The sequence below is a fragment of the Alligator sinensis genome, unplaced genomic scaffold (assembly GCF_000455745.1).
Source record: "Alligator sinensis unplaced genomic scaffold, ASM45574v1 scaffold468_1, whole genome shotgun sequence".
NCBI classification, from domain to species: Eukaryota; Metazoa; Chordata; order Crocodylia; family Alligatoridae; genus Alligator; species Alligator sinensis.
The window spans coordinates 2329254-2346720 of NW_005842087.1; the positions used below are offsets into that span (position 1 = coordinate 2329254).

The 17467-nt window shown below is 42.9% G+C and overlaps 1 protein-coding gene across 1 annotated transcript in view; it reads right to left on the bottom strand.

The window, feature by feature from the left end:
• HMCN1 (hemicentin 1) overlaps positions 1-17467 on the bottom strand; it is a 359897-nt gene that overhangs the window by 288483 nt on the left and 53947 nt on the right. The window contains 1 exon segment of the mRNA XM_006023882.3: positions 4890-4960. Coding sequence (XP_006023944.1) covers positions 4890-4960 — 71 coding nt within the window.

The window sequence follows — 17467 nt, forward strand, 5'->3', positions numbered from 1 at the left end:
GGAAAGAGCCCCTCCCCCCCAGACCCCACAGACTCTGTGAGCCCCCTGATCCTTGCCAAACTGTCCAGGACCCAACCAACCCCCTAAGGACCCTATGTTCCCGCACCCCCGATTCGACAGCCTGCCTGCCTTCCCAACCCCCCAACTCCCTCCCCACCACTAGCCTCCTCATCCCAATTTACCTTAGATTGGGTAGCTATTTTTAACGCAACCTAACCTCCCCCTAACCTCCCCAAATGTCTGTATGCAGCCTAACAGGCTTTGCCATCTACAGAGGAGAAGAAAAATCAGTCCTTTTTGATATCTTGCCATCATTCATTGCACAAAATTCTTACTGAAGCCATTGGTAGGTTGCACTACCTGAGTCCCATCACCCTTACTGGGGGCATATCTACACATGCATTAATGCACTATAATTACGGTGCATTAAATATAGTACTTGTGATAACAGGTACTAACTTAATGCATCATAATTGGTGCTACTGTGCAGTAGTGCCAGGACATATCTTTTGGGTGACGTTAATACACAGTAGACTAATTCTACTGTGCATTAGCATGGCTTTCACTGTGATGCACTAATGCACAGTATAATTAAGTCTCCTGAGCTTCTAGCATCTCATGTAGATGCACTCTATTAGGAATAGTGTCACCAAAACCAGCAGGATTAAATCAGAATACTAAAAGCTGCAGGATCAGGATTGTACTTAAAAAAAACCCTCTCTACAGTGAGTTGTTTAACATGATTTTTTGTTTTGTGGCCACTGTAATTTTGTTACCCCAAAATAACCCTTTGTAGGCTAAATTATCAAATTCAGTCTTAAGGATCTTCAGTGAAAACAACCCCATGGGGGTTTGGCAGCTGATTCCTTGCTCTAAATGCCCTTATATTAACAAAGATCTTCTTTAAAATATTAAATCTATTGCATTTTTTTTCTTTTTGATTAGGCCAGGTCCTTTCTTTGAGCATTATTTTATCTTGTGGCTATACAAAGGTTTTACAATGTGAATTTTTTGATTTTGGTTTGTTTTGGGTTGGGGTTTTTTTACATTTTTCCAGTGATGTCTCCCTTAGCTCAGCTTCCTGTGTTTCTTAAATGCTTCCCTTGGAGACAAACAAACACAAGTACTGTACTTGAAAAATACTTCTATTTTCTGGGAGACACTGGGAGGTCTACTAAAAATATATCCCCCCAAACTTTCTATTTGTTTTTAAAAATTGGCATTTCAAATAGTATTATTTATTTGAATAGGTGTATTTAAATTAATGTACTTATGTAAATGATCATATTTTAAATGAATTGAGACAAAACTTAATAATTTTTAAAGTTATTTTAAAGTTTTAATTAACAAGTTGTTTGGAACCAAAGTTTGCACTACTCAAAGGTAAAGATACATTCCTACAAGCACATCTGATATGTAAACCCTTGTAAAAACATTGCTTTTGGTTTCTTGTCCTCTAGAGAAAAGCCTGGTTGTTTTTTGAGTTATTTTTCTCTATTCCAGTTATGAAAAACAAACTGAGGCTGGAAGCCATCATTTAAATTAAATTACTCTGAGACAATGTCAAAACAGGATCTCTGGCACTTTTCCTCCCATTGCAAAACACAGCATGGTTTTTCCTAATTTTTTTGTTCTGCTACATTTTAAAATATTCAGTGGGCACATCTATATGTGCGCATTTACTGTGCAGTGACTGAAATTACTGCTCAGTACAGGTACATGTCTATGCATGCATGCCCATACTGCACAAGAAATATGGCAACTTACGCTGACTTAAGCATAAATTTGATACCTGCATCATGCAGTAATGAAATTTACATCTGATTAATTACTGCGCAGTAACACTGCATGTGGTGACTAACTTGGGACAAACTTTAGTTCCAAGTCAGTCCACACACAGCGTTAATGTGCCTTAACGCCTGCATATGTAGACACTGGCCTATTCCTGCCTAGTGCACAGTAATTTACTGTGCAATAAATTTATGCTGAAGTAAATGCACATGTAGATACATGTATACAAATAAGGACCACTCATTTACAAGTAGATTTTTATTAGAAGTAATCTTCTATTCTTCTTTGTGCCAATTTTTTAAAGCCAGATCTGCCCTTAAAACACAAATGATCCAGTGCTGCTTTGGGCTACACTGCCTTTACATAAAGAATAGTTTTCCCAGAGTTAGGAGGGCAGGACTGCACCCAACAAACTCTGGTTCTAATCTGACATTGCTTTAATGGGGAATTGGACCGGGGCTTTTTTTGATGACCAACAGCTATACCTTCCACCACTCATACTTACCCTAAAGATCGGGGTGGGCTAAATATAGCAGCCCCTCCCCGTCACCAGCGCTTCCTGGTGGAGCTACCCGAAGCCCATGCAGAGCTTCCCTGCATCTCCACCGCATCACCGCTGCCTCTGGGCTGCCCCATCAGGCAGCAGTGGCAGTGGAGAGCAGACACAGGGCAGCCCTGTGTGGGCTCAAGCAGCTGCACCAGGAAACACCAGCAGTGGGAGGGGAAGGGGCTGCTTTCCCCCCATGCTGAGCAGCAGTTTCTTTCCCGTGCTGCCGCTGCTGAGTCTGGGTCCCAGTGCCAGCTCTGGGCTCACCCATCTAGGCTGAGCAGCAGCAGCACTGGCAGCAGCAGCTGGACAGAAACTGCTGTTCAGAGTGGGGGAACATGGCCCCTCCCCCTTGCCACCACTGGGAAGTTTTTGGTGCAGCCGCTTAGAGTCCAAGCTGGACTGAGCTGCACTGCAGCTCTATCACAGCCATCTCTGGGCTTCCCTGTGTGGCAGCAGTGATAGTGTGGAGGAGCCACAGGGCAGCTCACAGATGGCAGTGACGGAGTTGTGGAGCAGCCCGGTGTGGCACGGGCTCTGGGCAGCTGTACCAGAAACCACTTTGTGGCAGCAAGGGGGAAGGGCCACTTTCCCCCACACTGAGCCACAGTTTCTGGCAAGTTGCTGTTGCCACTCAGCCTGGACAGGCAAGCCCAGAGCCAGCGCAGGGCATGCAGGGTCAGAGCTGCACATGCTGGTCCCTGCTGCTACCACTGCATGCCCAGGAGCAGCAGGACATGCCAAGGCCGGGCAGTACAAAGTGGGTGCAGGGTACACTGGGGCTGCGTGCTTTTGGTGGTGGTGGGGAGGCACCGCAGGGCACTTGGGCTCTGGGCTGTTGTGGGGTGGGGGCAGGTGCTGACTGACTCAGGGGGGCACACACAGGGGGGCTCCCCTGCACACCCCACATACCCTCAAACCCTTCCTTCAAACCCCACAGCCACACCCTCCCCTCCCTCACACACCCACACAGTCACACACCCCACAAAATATATTATTATGGGTGTTTGATTTTTAGTATATAATTTGTTTTTTTACCCCCATTCTATGATGGCAAACCATCTTCCCCAAAAGAGTACTTCCAGGGGCAAGGGGAGGGACATCCAGTGGCAAAGGGCAGAGGTTAGGGGCGGGACTTCTAGTCCCAACTCCACTGTTGTGCCAACAATCCTAAAATTTCCCCCATTGCCAAAACTCGGTAAGTGGCCCAAAATAATTTCCTGCCCCTGCTATAGATCTAGGTGCCTGATCTGGTTTGACTTAAAACACTTTTATATCAATATAACTCCACTGATTTCAGACAGTTTCAGTGATGCAATTTCAAACTTGAGCCCTAGGGGGATTAAGCACACCAGGTGAACCATTTCAGCAAAAGGAAAAACTAAGCAGTATCTGAAGCATGCAGCTTGGTATATCTGTTACTAACTGAATTATTTGGTAATTCAAAATTTAGACCTTTTTTTTCCACAACATTTTCAGTTAAAAACTGTTGGTGGGTTTTAGGCCTTCTGACTGAACTAGTAACAACAGAAAATTACAAAACGGCTTTTAGTGTTTTCCATCCTGCTCTATTTACCTGAACCCAAGTCAACTCTGACTTGAAGACAACCTCCAATAATTAGATTCTATATATAGAAAATTATAAAATCAGTTATAATGTTAGATGCATAGAATCTAATTAGAGGAAGTTCATTGTAAATTTGTCCCATACATTGCTGTGATGGGGAAAGCAGTGGTGGGAGCAAGGAGCCAGACCCTCGCCCCTTGCCCCCAGCCATGCCTGATTCCCCACCACCTGCCCCTCTGTGCCTGCCCCCATTGTCTGCTCCCCTCCCCCTTACCCCACTATGCCTGTACCTGGCTCCTCCACTCCCTGCCTCCCTGACCCCTATACCTTCTGCTGCACCTCTGCTCTGGGTCCACAGCACTCAGCAGCAGTGCAGCTCCAGCCCAGCCCCAGCCCCAGCTCAACCCTGTTGGGGAGAAGCAGCAGCAGCTCCTGGCCAGGCATGCTTGCAGCTGGAGGTACCAGAGCCATAGCAGAAAGTAGCAGGGGGAAGGAGCAGCTGAGGGGAGAGGAGGAAGGGGTGGGGGAGGCAGGCACAGGCAGCAGGGGCAGGGGATGTGCACAGTCTACAGGTTCTCCCTATCCACAGTCTACTTTATGCTCCCCCTAGCTGCATACCCCTTCTCCCTCCAAACAAGCTATTCCAGCTTGGAGCAGCTGGCAGCTCAGCTCCAGCTTCAGCCCAGGGCCCAGATTCAGTGACAGTGTAGAGGAGCCGAGCTATCGTGGGAGCTGAGCTATCACCTGCCCCAGCCAATCCTAAAATCCAAGAGAAGGCTTTTTTCCCCCCATGCTGATTGGAGATAAAATCCTCATCTTGGAATCAAATAAATATGGTACATTACATCACTGAACAAAGCCAATTGAGCTAGTCATCATGCAGCAGAATAAGTCATGTGTCAACAGTAGGGACAAGCTGAAAGTCAAGAATGCATACAGTGTATCTATCACAAATAGCATTTACAGAACAGATATGTTACCCACCTGAACGTAAAGTTCCCTGAGTTCATATTGAAATTTCTTGGGGTCTGTGGTAATAGTCACTGGCCCAATTTCTGGAAATACAATTAAGAAAAGATGTAAAATATGTTTCAACATTACAGTAAAATTGCAAATGCCATTAAAGGGCAATTCTGAATCAACAAGCTGACATTAAAAAAGGGTTGGTTTTTTTTAAAGAAAACAACACAGTCTTAAGCATTGGCCTCTGTTACATATTCCATCACCTTTCCCTAGCTCTCCAATCTGCAGGAAGATGGGGAAATGAGCACACTACATAGCAAGTAATGTTCCCTTCCCTACCGCTAACCAGTTCTATGCAAATTAAAATACTGCAGTTTTTAATTGATATTTTTTCCATTAACATTTTGTGCAATGTCTGGCAATGTACTATTAGTTAAAAAACTGCATTAAACAAGAGCTGGGATGACGTGCAACAGAGGGCTGCTGACTTATACACAGAAGGTGGGCCTAATTTTAGACAAATTTAAAGGGACTCCAGTATTTTTCTGCAAATCTCATTCTTAAGTCTATGTCTTACACACACACACACACACACACACACACACACATATACACACACCTGTCTGTCTGTCTCTTTGCCTCTTGCATATACACACAGATGTTTTCTTTTGCCCCACCATTTTTTTTTCTTGGTGTTTTCTCAAGGGGGTTGAAGAAAGACAAAAACTAAACAGTAGTCACACTGGAATTTAATATGAACTTATTCCAGATGTAGTTTTGGGGATGTGTCAATAACAGATTAAAATCCTTTACCACAGAACTCATAGATCAAATTTCTCCCACCAACTTTATACAAATGTGCCTCAGTTCTAGCTTGACATCTCTTATCTAGACAGGGGACCATATTTCAATCTCAGTGCCCACTCATGAGTGCCACTAGTCTCAATTTCAATTGTAGGTTTTGCTACATCTCAATCTGTTTTCTGAGAACTGACCTGAGGTCACTACACTTTATATACATTGGCCACCTAATCACCAGGGGATACTAATTTTAGTAACTATGCATTGGACTCCATGTATTCTGATATGCAATACAGAGATTAAAAATGTCACTATCACATTGGTCTGTAACCGAGTCTCCCACTTCTCCTTGCTAGTTGCCTCTCTCATCACCATAATTATCCAATTTCCTCATAAAAAAATGTTTCCCAATTATCCACACTTATTTTCCATGCTTGCTAAAAATCAGCATATATTTAATTCATTAAGTCTTGACATTTTTCCTTTTAAATTGTCCAAAGGATCCCTTGACAGCTCTTACAGCAGCAATCATGTCATGCACTCTTCTACAACTGCACACAAGAGTTTGTTTTGGGCTCTGTTTATGAATGCCTGGCTCTGTATAGTTATTAATTTGTTTACAATGGTCACCCGAGAGATCACACAAAATATTTCCTCGAGTTATAAACCAGAGCTTTCTTAAGCCTTTTGGTATGGCTTTGATTTGAGTCATTTATCTGTAAATGCTGTTTGGTAAACTATTTAAAACATCCTAGGCTTTCATCAAAACAGTAATTATAAGAACAATATGTTCTTCTATATAACTGTGCTATAGGAAGAAGAGAAAAACAAAACAAATTCTTCCTCTTCTGTATCTTCTCCCTTTCAGGCATCATTAAAGCATATGACTACAATGAATCTCTCTCCAGACTGCTTAACTTGAAGTCTGGTCACTGCCAATTATTGCTTTAAATACATGACAGAATGCAATTTCATACACATCTTCAGAAGCAGATCCGGGGGGGTGCAGTTGCACCTTGCCCACTTTGATTCCTGCTCTACCCAAACTTCAAAACCATCTGCCTGGAAGGAGCATCAGCATTTCTATTCAGGCATTGCTGAAAAAGTAAATTCAATTCATGACTTATTATCATCTCCCTGATTCCTGCTAATCTCTCTCCACTCCATAGCTGTTAATGACTCTCTCTCCTTTTTAATAGTCTTGATGTTCCACTATTCAAACTAACCTTTCTTCTGCAGTTTTGCAGTCTCTGAGCCATTTCTAGTAATCTCATTTTTCTGTTTCACAGCCCTGTGGATGCTTTAACTGTAACTAAACTCCGTAACTCAGGTGTGGTAATATTAACTCAGGTGTAGACATGATTGACAGTGCAATATTGGGGCACTATCAAGATACTCAAGAAGACTAAATTTTGTTTTATGAGTCTGAATGAGACATACATTTAAATAGAATGACTACAGGACTAATGACACAATATCTTTTGATTATTTTAACTATTTTTTGCCAAGTTTTTTGTTTTTTAAAACGTTGTATATTATCTAGAAATGTGTGCATACTTCAATAGTTATATTTGTTATTAAACTGAATAATATAGTGCTAGGTCCCTAGCATATTAATAAGTAAAGCATCTAGTTTCTCTGCCCCCAGAGGAAAATATGTGCTGTGTTATATGTGATAATGTGCCACACCATGTGCACCCGTTTCAAAATCTTAGGTCAACCTATACACTTTGTATATCTATCTCACACATACAGAGTAAAACCAACGTCTCCTTTATTTTCTCCTTTAATCTAGAAACTAAACTTTTCAAGCTAAAAGTAGTAAATACTTCTTGTGACTACTCTTTCTATAAAATAGAGATCTGGAAACTTGTAATTGCTAATAATGAGGCAGGTTCTTGATTTATTTCAGTCTGTTTTTCCACAGGGAACAGAGCCTCACTCAAATTCCATCCCTGAGGCCCTTGTCCCAGCATGGTGCTGGCTGACCAGCGGATCCCACCAACTACTTGCCAACCAGCGACAGTAAAGTAGGAAAATGATTTTGGGAGATGCTCACATACAGATGATGAATTCAGGTACATATCCAATAGAATATCAGAGGAAAGGGATCAGATAGAATGTTCTTCAGTGTCAGGAAAGGTTTAAAAGGACACCAATAGAAAGTTTAGCAACTGCCTTTATACCAATGGTTTGGATGGGTGCTTAGCCCCACCACAAGTACAACACCACCTATGGTCAAGGTGTAATGAGCTTCTAAGACAGAATGATCAGAATCTTTGACTGGGAGTGAAGTAGACAAGGATGGCATTAGAGGATACCCCATTACAAAAAGGAGCAGAGAAACAACTAGACCCTGAAATTGATCCCCCTCATGGCCAGATGAGATATTCCTGGGGCCATATGCTGAGAAGCTGTTTGAAAATGGGTCCAGGGAACAGGCCACTGAGGACAAAATGCTTTGGTTCAAGTGTTGCACGCAAATAAAAGGTTGCTACCCCAGCAAACTGCTACTGTAAGAAAGGGAATCATAGCAAAGACTGGGAGGATTTCCAAGATTACAATCCAGTGCAGTTACGGAGTATATACCAGGTGCTGTCCAATTCCTAAGTGACCAAGAATCACATATCCTGCAGTTAATGGGGGTCACCACTGCACTGTATGGTCCCAGCTTCATCCCAAGTTCCCCTTGCCATGTCACACTACACTGCCCTTTAGGGTGGATGCAGAACATGGAAGGAGAAAGACGAAGGGGGAGTCTAGAGATTCTGGCTACTATGGCAGCCAGAGCAATAGGGGAAGTTGTAGCTTGACAAAATCCCAGGGGCTGTTACCTAACCAGGTAAGTGGCCTGTTACAAACTAGTCAGAGGGGGTCAGCAGGCATTGGGGGAGTCCCTGTTCCCCTGAGCACTACCAGGAGTGACTAGAAATAACGGTCACAAGCTGGCAGAGGGTAGATTCAGACTAGACATCAGGAGGTGCTACTTCACAGTCAGGGCGGCTAGGAGCTGGAACCAACTTCCAAGCGAAGTAGTGCTGACTCCTACCCTGGGGGTCTTTAAGAGGAGGTTAGACGAACACCTTGCTGGGGTCGTTTGCCCCCAGTACTTTTTCCTGCCATGGCAGGGGGGCAGACTTGATGATCTCCTCAGGTCCCTTCCAACCGTACCAACTATGAAACTATGAAACCACTCGTGGGCATATATGTGTGTCTGTTGCAACCTATAGGGACACCCCATATATATGCATGCAACAGACATATATTTGCTCTTCCTGACGTGCAAAGAACAGGCACATAAGTGGTCTCAGCACTGATGAGGAGCCCCACTAAAGACAGAAACACTTTGGAAACATCAGAAATATCTTTAAAAGCACCTGTAGTGATAATACTAAGAGATATGTGGCAGAGCACTTTTGGTGCCTGCCACTTTAAGAGGTTTGAACGTGCTGTGGAGCAGCTGGCACGTGTGATGTGGCCTGACAAGGTGGTCACATGACCACGGGAGAGCTCCTGGATTGGAGGAGGGGGCTGAGCAGCCTCAATATAAACCCAGGCCCTCAGAGTTGAGCTGGCAGTTGCTGCAGGGAGACAGAAAAAAACATCACCTGGCCAGAGCTGCTGTTTCCAGGAATACCTGGAGGTTAAGGGTAGTAACTATGTGGATGGGTGGGCTAACAAAAACAGAATGCGTTTCAGTACGGACAAGTGCCGGGTGCTGCACTTGGGCAGTAGTAACCAGCAGCACACTTATAAGATGGGAAACTCCCTTCTTGAAAGCACAGAGGCAGAAAGGGATCTTGGAGTCATTACTGACTCCAAGATGAACATGTGCCGACAATGCGAGGTCACAGTCAGCAGGGCTAACCGAACCTTACCGTGTATCCACAGGTGAATCTCAAGTAGGGCCAAGGAGGTGATACTCCCTCTCTACGCGACATTGGTCAGGCCACAGCTAGAGTACTGTGTCCAGTTCTGGGCACCCCACTTCAAGAGGGATGTGGACAACATTGAGAGGGTCCAGAGGAGGGCCACACGCATGATCTGGGGACAGCAGGGCAAACCCTGCAATGAGAGGCTACGGGATCTGAACCTGTTCAGCCTTCACGAAAGAAGGCTGAGGGGGGACCTGGTGACCATCTATAAACTCACTAGGGGGGACCAGAAGGGTTTGGGGGAGACCTTGTTTTCCCTAGCACCCCCCGGGATAACAAGGAATAACGGCCACAAGTTGTTGGAGAGTAGGTTTAGATTAGACATCTGTAAGAACTACTTCACAGTTAGGGTGGCTAGAATCTGGAACCAACTTCCAAGGGAAGTGGTGCTGGCTCCTACCCTGGGAGTCTTTAAGAAGCGGCTTGATGCCTACCTGACTGGGGTCATTTGGGCCCAGTTTTCCTCCTGCCCAGGCAGGGGGTCGGACTTGAAGATCTACAAGGTCCCTTCCAACCCTACTTCTATGATTCTATGATGGAGGAAGTTCCTGGTCCTGGGGAATGACCTAAAATTACACCCTACTAGGGTTGGATGGTATGCTGGGGCTGCCAGTGGCAGGATTGTCCCCAGGAAATGCAACACCCATGCCTCCCTAGTGAAAAGCAAATATGGGGTGCCATATAGCCTCAGCCCTCATGACCTGGTAGGTTACCCTGTAGAGGGAATAGGTGTGGGGTCCAGGTATGTCATCAGGCCTGAGACCCAAGGGGGATAAGGCCAAGAGCCACAGTGAGTGGGCAGAGTAGTGGGCCCAGTGACAACATGTGAGAAGGCTGCATAGAGTAGGGTCTGCGTGGGTGGATCTGAAGGACTACGCATAGGCCAGTCTTAGGACCTGTATGAGAGAGAGGGCAAGCAGCTCAATAACCTGGCCAGAGAAACCCTTGACTGCTCAATGCTGGGGCCAGGACCAAAACAGTCAAAGAGCCAGAGCACCCACTGCGAGGGCCTGGGGTTCCAACTGGCCTAGAGGTGAGGCCAGGGCCTATGTGGCCAAAGGTCCCAGAGGGGGCCACTGCTGAGAGGGAGAAGGGTTCAGGGAGCTTGGCAGCCCAGAAGGAGGGCAGAGTAGGTCTGAGAAGGCCTGAGAAGAAGGGATCCAGTTGGGGTCTGAATGCCAGATGGGCATAGAAGGAGATCCATCATGGGGCCAGAGCCATTTAGTGATGCCATCTGCGAGGCATGGAACATGGTATAAGGGAAGGTTCAGAGTCATGTATTATGCCCTTAGCATCAGGCAGTAAAATGGACAGCCTTCCACCTTATGAACAACTATTAATTAGTTACATCAAAGACACGGCAGGAGAGGCAGGTGGGCAGACTGCTTTAGACAGGTGGGTGGGCCAATGATTTGACTGGCTGCAAGATGGCCCTGTCACAGATGATTTGCCAATATCAAACTTGTGAGTCAGCGATGTGTACTAATGTGGGGTAGCCAGCATTGAGATGGCAATAGCAACTCACTTCTTAACTAGCATGGTACCCATCACCTGTATGTCCAGATCATGGAAGATCAGGACAAGCTCCTCTCACAGTACCATAAAGGTGAGCTAGTCTTCCTCATGCAGAAGTTTTGGAAACACTCTCTAGGTCTGAATGATATTGCAGTTCCAAGCACTCAAGTGTCAGCCCTGGTCTGCATGGGGGGAGTCCACAGTAATTACAACAATGGATATCTCCAGCCTCTCATGCCAGCAAGCCATCTGCATGATCTCAACAAGACTAATCACTGGCTTCTAAGGTTCCCAAATCAGTGCTGAAATACTCTCCATTGTGTCCCCTGTCCTCTACCAGAATTCTGCTGTCGTAAAAGTACAATCAAAGTATAAACAGTTCATCAGCACGTACTGGATCCAGATCTTTGCAGGAGCTGGAATGGACAGAAGTAAGGGGTGCATGGTTGGAGCTGCTAAAAGGTATGTACAGACATTACATTTAGATCTAAATACCCAAATGTGCAGGTGTTCAGAAGGCTTAAATCAGGCAAAAAATGGCACATCCTATTTAAGTTAGTTTACCTGAATAGGTGCACTAATTTAAATAGAGATTGGGAAAGCCCAGCTGCTCACCCTGGTACATCCTGCCCCCCTCCCCCTTGACCCTGACTGGGATATTTTTAGCCCCCTGTTCTCCACAGATCCACCAACTCCCTCCTGCAGACCAACCAGTTCCCCTAAACACCCTGTGGACCTGCCAGCTCCTTCCAATGAACCCACCCCTCCCCCCCTGCCCCAAGTTATTTATACCCATTTCCCCACATGGGTCCTAGAAATGGCAAACACCTGTACACATCACTTCTGGGAGCAGCAAACTTTCAGCTTGGAAGGATTTAAAGCAAGCTGCCTACACCTAGACCAGGTGCAGCGAATGCTTATATACTGTGTTGGCACTAAGAATTCTTCTTCAAGAGGGCTCAGAAAAGACACACATATACTCCCACACTAATCAATTCCTAGTGTAGCTAAAATGGGTTTGAGAACTATGGAATACTCCCCCAGGAACTGTAGTGTCTAAAACCAGTTACAGCAGCACCAGCGGGGACATGCTGAGAGTCAATACAGCTCTATAGTGGGGATACTTGCAGGTGTTTGACTCATCAGATATCCAAGTCCAGGTGCCTGGCCCTGGGTAAACTCTGCAGGGAAGACACGACCTTTTAGTCAATGATATTTCTGTATCATTGCTAGATCAAAAAGTGATTTTTTAAAAGTACTATACAAAGCAAAGATAGATAGTGATAGAAAGCCTCTCTCCACTTCAAAGATGCTAGTCATGAAGCACAATACCCAGATAAAGTTCTTAAAAGAATTTAAAGGAAACGCCTAATAACAGTGTCCTTCTGTTAATGCAATTGTGTGTCTATAAGTATGTGTGTATTTATGTGTCTAATTTTTATACATCATAGTAACTTCATGCACATATCTGACAGACTATTGCAAGTGACTACATATGTATCTATATGATGAACTGCACATCACAATAACTACATATAAAATCAGGCATAAAACTTGCATACCTTTACTCATATAAAATGACTTTTTAATTATAGTTAGTGACTTTATAAATATTAGTGGCTTTAATTATTAGTGGCTTTATAATTCCAAGTACAGCACATGCTAAAGCATAATAAAACCTGAAAACAGAACAATTGGAATACAGGAAAAGCAAAATTTCATATGGCTGCTAGAAGACAAGTGAAGTAGTTCTGAGGCAGAGGCTGCCACATGACCATATTTTAGGGCTGATACATAAACAGGAGCATACAGGGGGCAGATGTGAGTAATGACCATTTTGCATATGAAGTGGAAAAAAAAGTTGAATGGAACCAAGAAAATCAGGACTCGTAGTAGAGATGATATCTTTTATTAGACCAACAAGATTTTTGCAAAAAAATTTCTTTAATAGCAAGCTTTCGGGCACAATTAAAGAATTGCAATTCTTTAATTACAGCTTGCAATTAAAGCTTGCCATTAAAGAATTTTTTTTTTGCAAAAATCTTGTTGGTATAATAAAAGATATCATCTCCACGATGAGTCCTGATTGCCTTTCCTTCCAGACCAATACAGCTACAACCTGGATACCTGACACCAAGAAAATCAATTCCTCCAGACAAGAATGGGTTTTAAATTTCATATTTCTAATAAATGTTCTACCTGACTATATCAGATCAGCTTTGATGATAGAGAAAAGGGTTAGAGAACTGTCACATGTTATTATGGTGTACTAAGATCTCCCAAGAATAGGAAGGAAGACCTAAGCCCACAATGGTACCATCAGAAATAAATGGGCAAAGCTGGTTCTTTAACACTAGTCCACTAATAAATGCAAGACAGAGAGAAATAAGTGAGCAAATCAAGGGCAATACAAATAAGTATATGCTGCTAGATGGGTTTGTGATGCTGAGGTGACAGCCAGGAAAAAAGACAAGAATTCTAGCCCAACACAGTAAGTAAAGGCTCACAGGTGACTTTAGCTGCAGCTACAAAGATGTAGTAAAAGGCAAACATGCAAACATCTTCACCATCCCTGAAGAAAAAGTGAAAATATGACCAGACCACTTCAATTATATAGGTTTTCACCTGAAACAAGATGTAACATTGATGACATATAAGAAAAGAATTAGAGGCTCACCACATGAAAGTAACCTTGGGAGAACTTAAAACAGCTGTCAACAAACTGAAGAATTCAAGGCAGCAAACCAAGCTAAAATAACTATAGATTATCTTAAAGCAAGCAGCCAAGGGACTTTGGAAATGCTGCTATGACTCTTCAACTGAGCATGAGAGATGGAACTCCCTTCAAAAATAATAGCAGCAATAACAATAAAAAATTGCTTAAGAAAGAAGGTAAAAGTGACTGTGTCAATAAGTGTGGGATCATCCTACTATGAGTCCTAGGGAATAGCTTTAGTAACGTTATACTGACTAGAATACATAATGCCATCAATGGTAAATTAAGAAGAATGAGTTGGGTTCTGTACAACCCCTTCTTACATTCATCAAATCTTCAAACACTGCAATATCGTTGTACAGAGCAACAGATGATAGTCTGTCTTATTTTCAATTTCAGATTTGGAAAAAATGTTTAATGACATAAATTGAGGTCTCCTATGGCAAATACTGAAAGTCAATGGATTCCCTCATAAAGTTATTTAGGTCTGATCTTTATCAAGATGTCAGCTGTGCTTTGATTTCCAACCAGGAGGGTTAGCGTAAGGGTGCATCTTCTCCCTTTTGTTGTTTGGTGTTGCCCTTAATTTGTTATGCCACAGACCTCTGACTTCTAACCAGAATTTCATGGGTAGACAGAGTGCTTGAATATCTAGATTTTCCAATGATATCGCTCTCCTGAATACCCTGATTAATGAAATGCAGGAAAAAAACAATAGCCCAGTTAGAACTGCTAAGCAATTATATAATATAATTGGGAAGACAAAACTGAGGTTATGGTTTCATTCCATCATTTTATAAAGAACTTTAGAGTGCTGTTAATGAGTTTACTTACCTGGGTAAGACCTTTAATAGTTCTGGTCTCTGCATTTATAATGAAACAACTCAAGTTGGTAAGGCAAGTACTGGTCTTCAAAAGCTCATCTTAATAAAAATATCTAATGAGCATGAACACTAAGCGTTTATGAAAATGGGCACGTCTACACATTTAGGTAATGCACATTAGGTAATGCACATTAAATCTAGTACCTCCATTGTGAGGTACTAGAAAAATGCACATCAGCCTATTTTAATGTGCGTTAGCTAAAGAGCACTTCTTGTGATACTTTAATGCGAATTAATATAACCTAATGTTCATTAAAATGAACATCCAATGTGTCTGAAATGTATTCCTGTATGGATTAATCATGAAAGAAGAACAAATCTATCCAAAGGCTTTCAGCAGGTCTATCAGCACTGGATATTTAGAGGCAGAATGAAGAATATTGAGATTTTGAAGATGAATTTACCAACAATCATACAGGCAGTGTATCAGCAAGAAGATCAGCCACTTTCTCAGATGAGCCCCGTTTTGGCAGCCCCAAGGCAAAAGAAAAAGTGGTCAATGCAGAAAAGACACATAACAGCACAATAAGATCTGAAGCAGGAAACTTACAGGTTAATTACCTGAGCAACTATGATGAGCTGGTCCAAGACAGGGAAAAACTGACTTTTATTTTATGCACCTGAGGCCAGGCCTCTCTTGGTCTCCTTTCTGGTACCATGTAATCCAGCACAGCCTGTTCCATGGTTGGTGGCTAAACTGGTGCCCCCACCTGAACTAGTCTGGGTAAGGAGGGCGTGTGAACACCCAGCAGGACTGAAAACAAGGCCTATCAAAGAGCAGATGAGCTCCGTGCAAGCCCACAGCCTTCCACACCTGGAGAGGAGATGGGTGGTACCAGGTCACCTTGCCCAAAGAATCACCAATGATGCAAAGTAACTCAACTAACCTCAAAAGGAGGGTTGTTATACCATCTAAGGTGCCCCAATGGTTGCAGCAGCCTCAGGACTGACTTGACTTGACCTGATGGAGAGAAAGTGGACTGGACTAGTAACCCAAACGTTTATGTATAGATTTGGGGGTCTAACTGAGCACTGACACCAGAATATTTGGAATGTAGTTTTTTTATGGAGGTGTCCTCCTTTCCTTGAAGCACCCCACTCCCAAAGTGATCTTTCCGGAGACCATGAAACATAAAAACAGATACTGAGTTTATATTGGTTACCCTGTAAATTTTTTTCTTTTATTGTGAAACTGCAATATAAATATTTAGTTTTCCTGACTAAACATGGGGATTTCAAAACTATATATTATATACACACAACTGATTATATATGAAAGGAAATATTTGGTGTTTTTTTAAAAGCAATGGTTACATGTTACTGGAGTTCCTAACCTGTAAAACCATAAAACAACTCAAAACAATCAATATGTTTGTGAGCTTGTCCCTAACCAACTGACCAAGTACTGCTACATTAAAAAAAACCCTACAAATGAATTTGAATGGATTTGACAGTGATTAAGAAAGTTGATATTTCCCTCTGGGGTTAGTTTAAAACGAAATTAACCCTTAGTAAATAAACAGGAAAGACTTTCAGTCTGATGTGTCCTGGAATATTTCTAGGACTCTGCACTGTCTCAAATGGCTGCATGTTTACATGAGAAATCTGGCGTTTGGTATGAAAAACTGTATGGTCCAGGAAAAGCTAGTAAAGAAATGTGGAGCTATTTGCCTCTCTGCCTTCAATTCAGAACAATACTGACCAGGCTGTCTATGCTATAGGATGGATGATTGGCAGTCTCTGGGTGCACCTACATGTGCCGATTTAAGGCGCATTAAGGGCGCATGTCTACATGTGCGCACGCTTAATGCAACTTAAAAATGGCAATTTTTGGCTATCGCACCTAAATCTGATACCTGCAAAAGCAGGTATCAAATTTAGGTGCGAATAGCTAAAGCAAATTAACAAACTTGTAGACATATTAAGGCGTATTAACGCTGTGTATAGACAATTTGGGATTAGCTTCAGTCCCATGAAAGTCCATGCACATGGCATTAATTTGCTTTAATGTGTGGACATGTAGACATGAGCCTAAACTGCCTTAATGTGCATTAATCTAATGCGTATTAAATTTAGGCATGCCTAAATGCATGTGTAGACATGCCCTGTGTGAAATAAATGGTCTTTGTTAAATGCTAGAACACAAGACTACAACCAGCCAAAGCCTGTATGGATAGTGTATTACATCACCCCTAAAATTCTCACTTTCAGGTTAGGATGGAACTTTGTTAGTAAGGCAGTATGAGAGCAGCCTGTGCTACTGGTACCTTCATTCCCAAAGACTCTATGCTATGTTCCATAAGCAGAGAACTTCAGGACTAAGACCAGTGAATTAAAAAAAGAAACTATGAAAAATACCTTAATCATGAAAGGCAGACAGACTTTACTCATTTTTTGCTTTCAACATGCCATTGCAGTATAATACATTTGAGTCCAAATTCTACTCTGTTTACTGATGCAAACCTATGGTAATTTCAATCAAGTCAGAAGAGTTTTTTTCCAGTTACACCAGTAGACTGGAATGCAGATTATGGCCCTGCATGTCTTAACATTGTCCAAATCCAAGTAAACTTGGCTGCTTCTTTATTAACTGGTATATTACTCATGAAATAAAGTTCCCTCTACAGTAAAGTAGTTTTGCCTCCAATAAAGTATCTAAAACTCTTATTCATAGATTCATGGATGCTAGGGTCGGAAGGGACCTCAATAGATCATCGAGTCCGACCCCCTGCATAGGCAGGAAAGAGT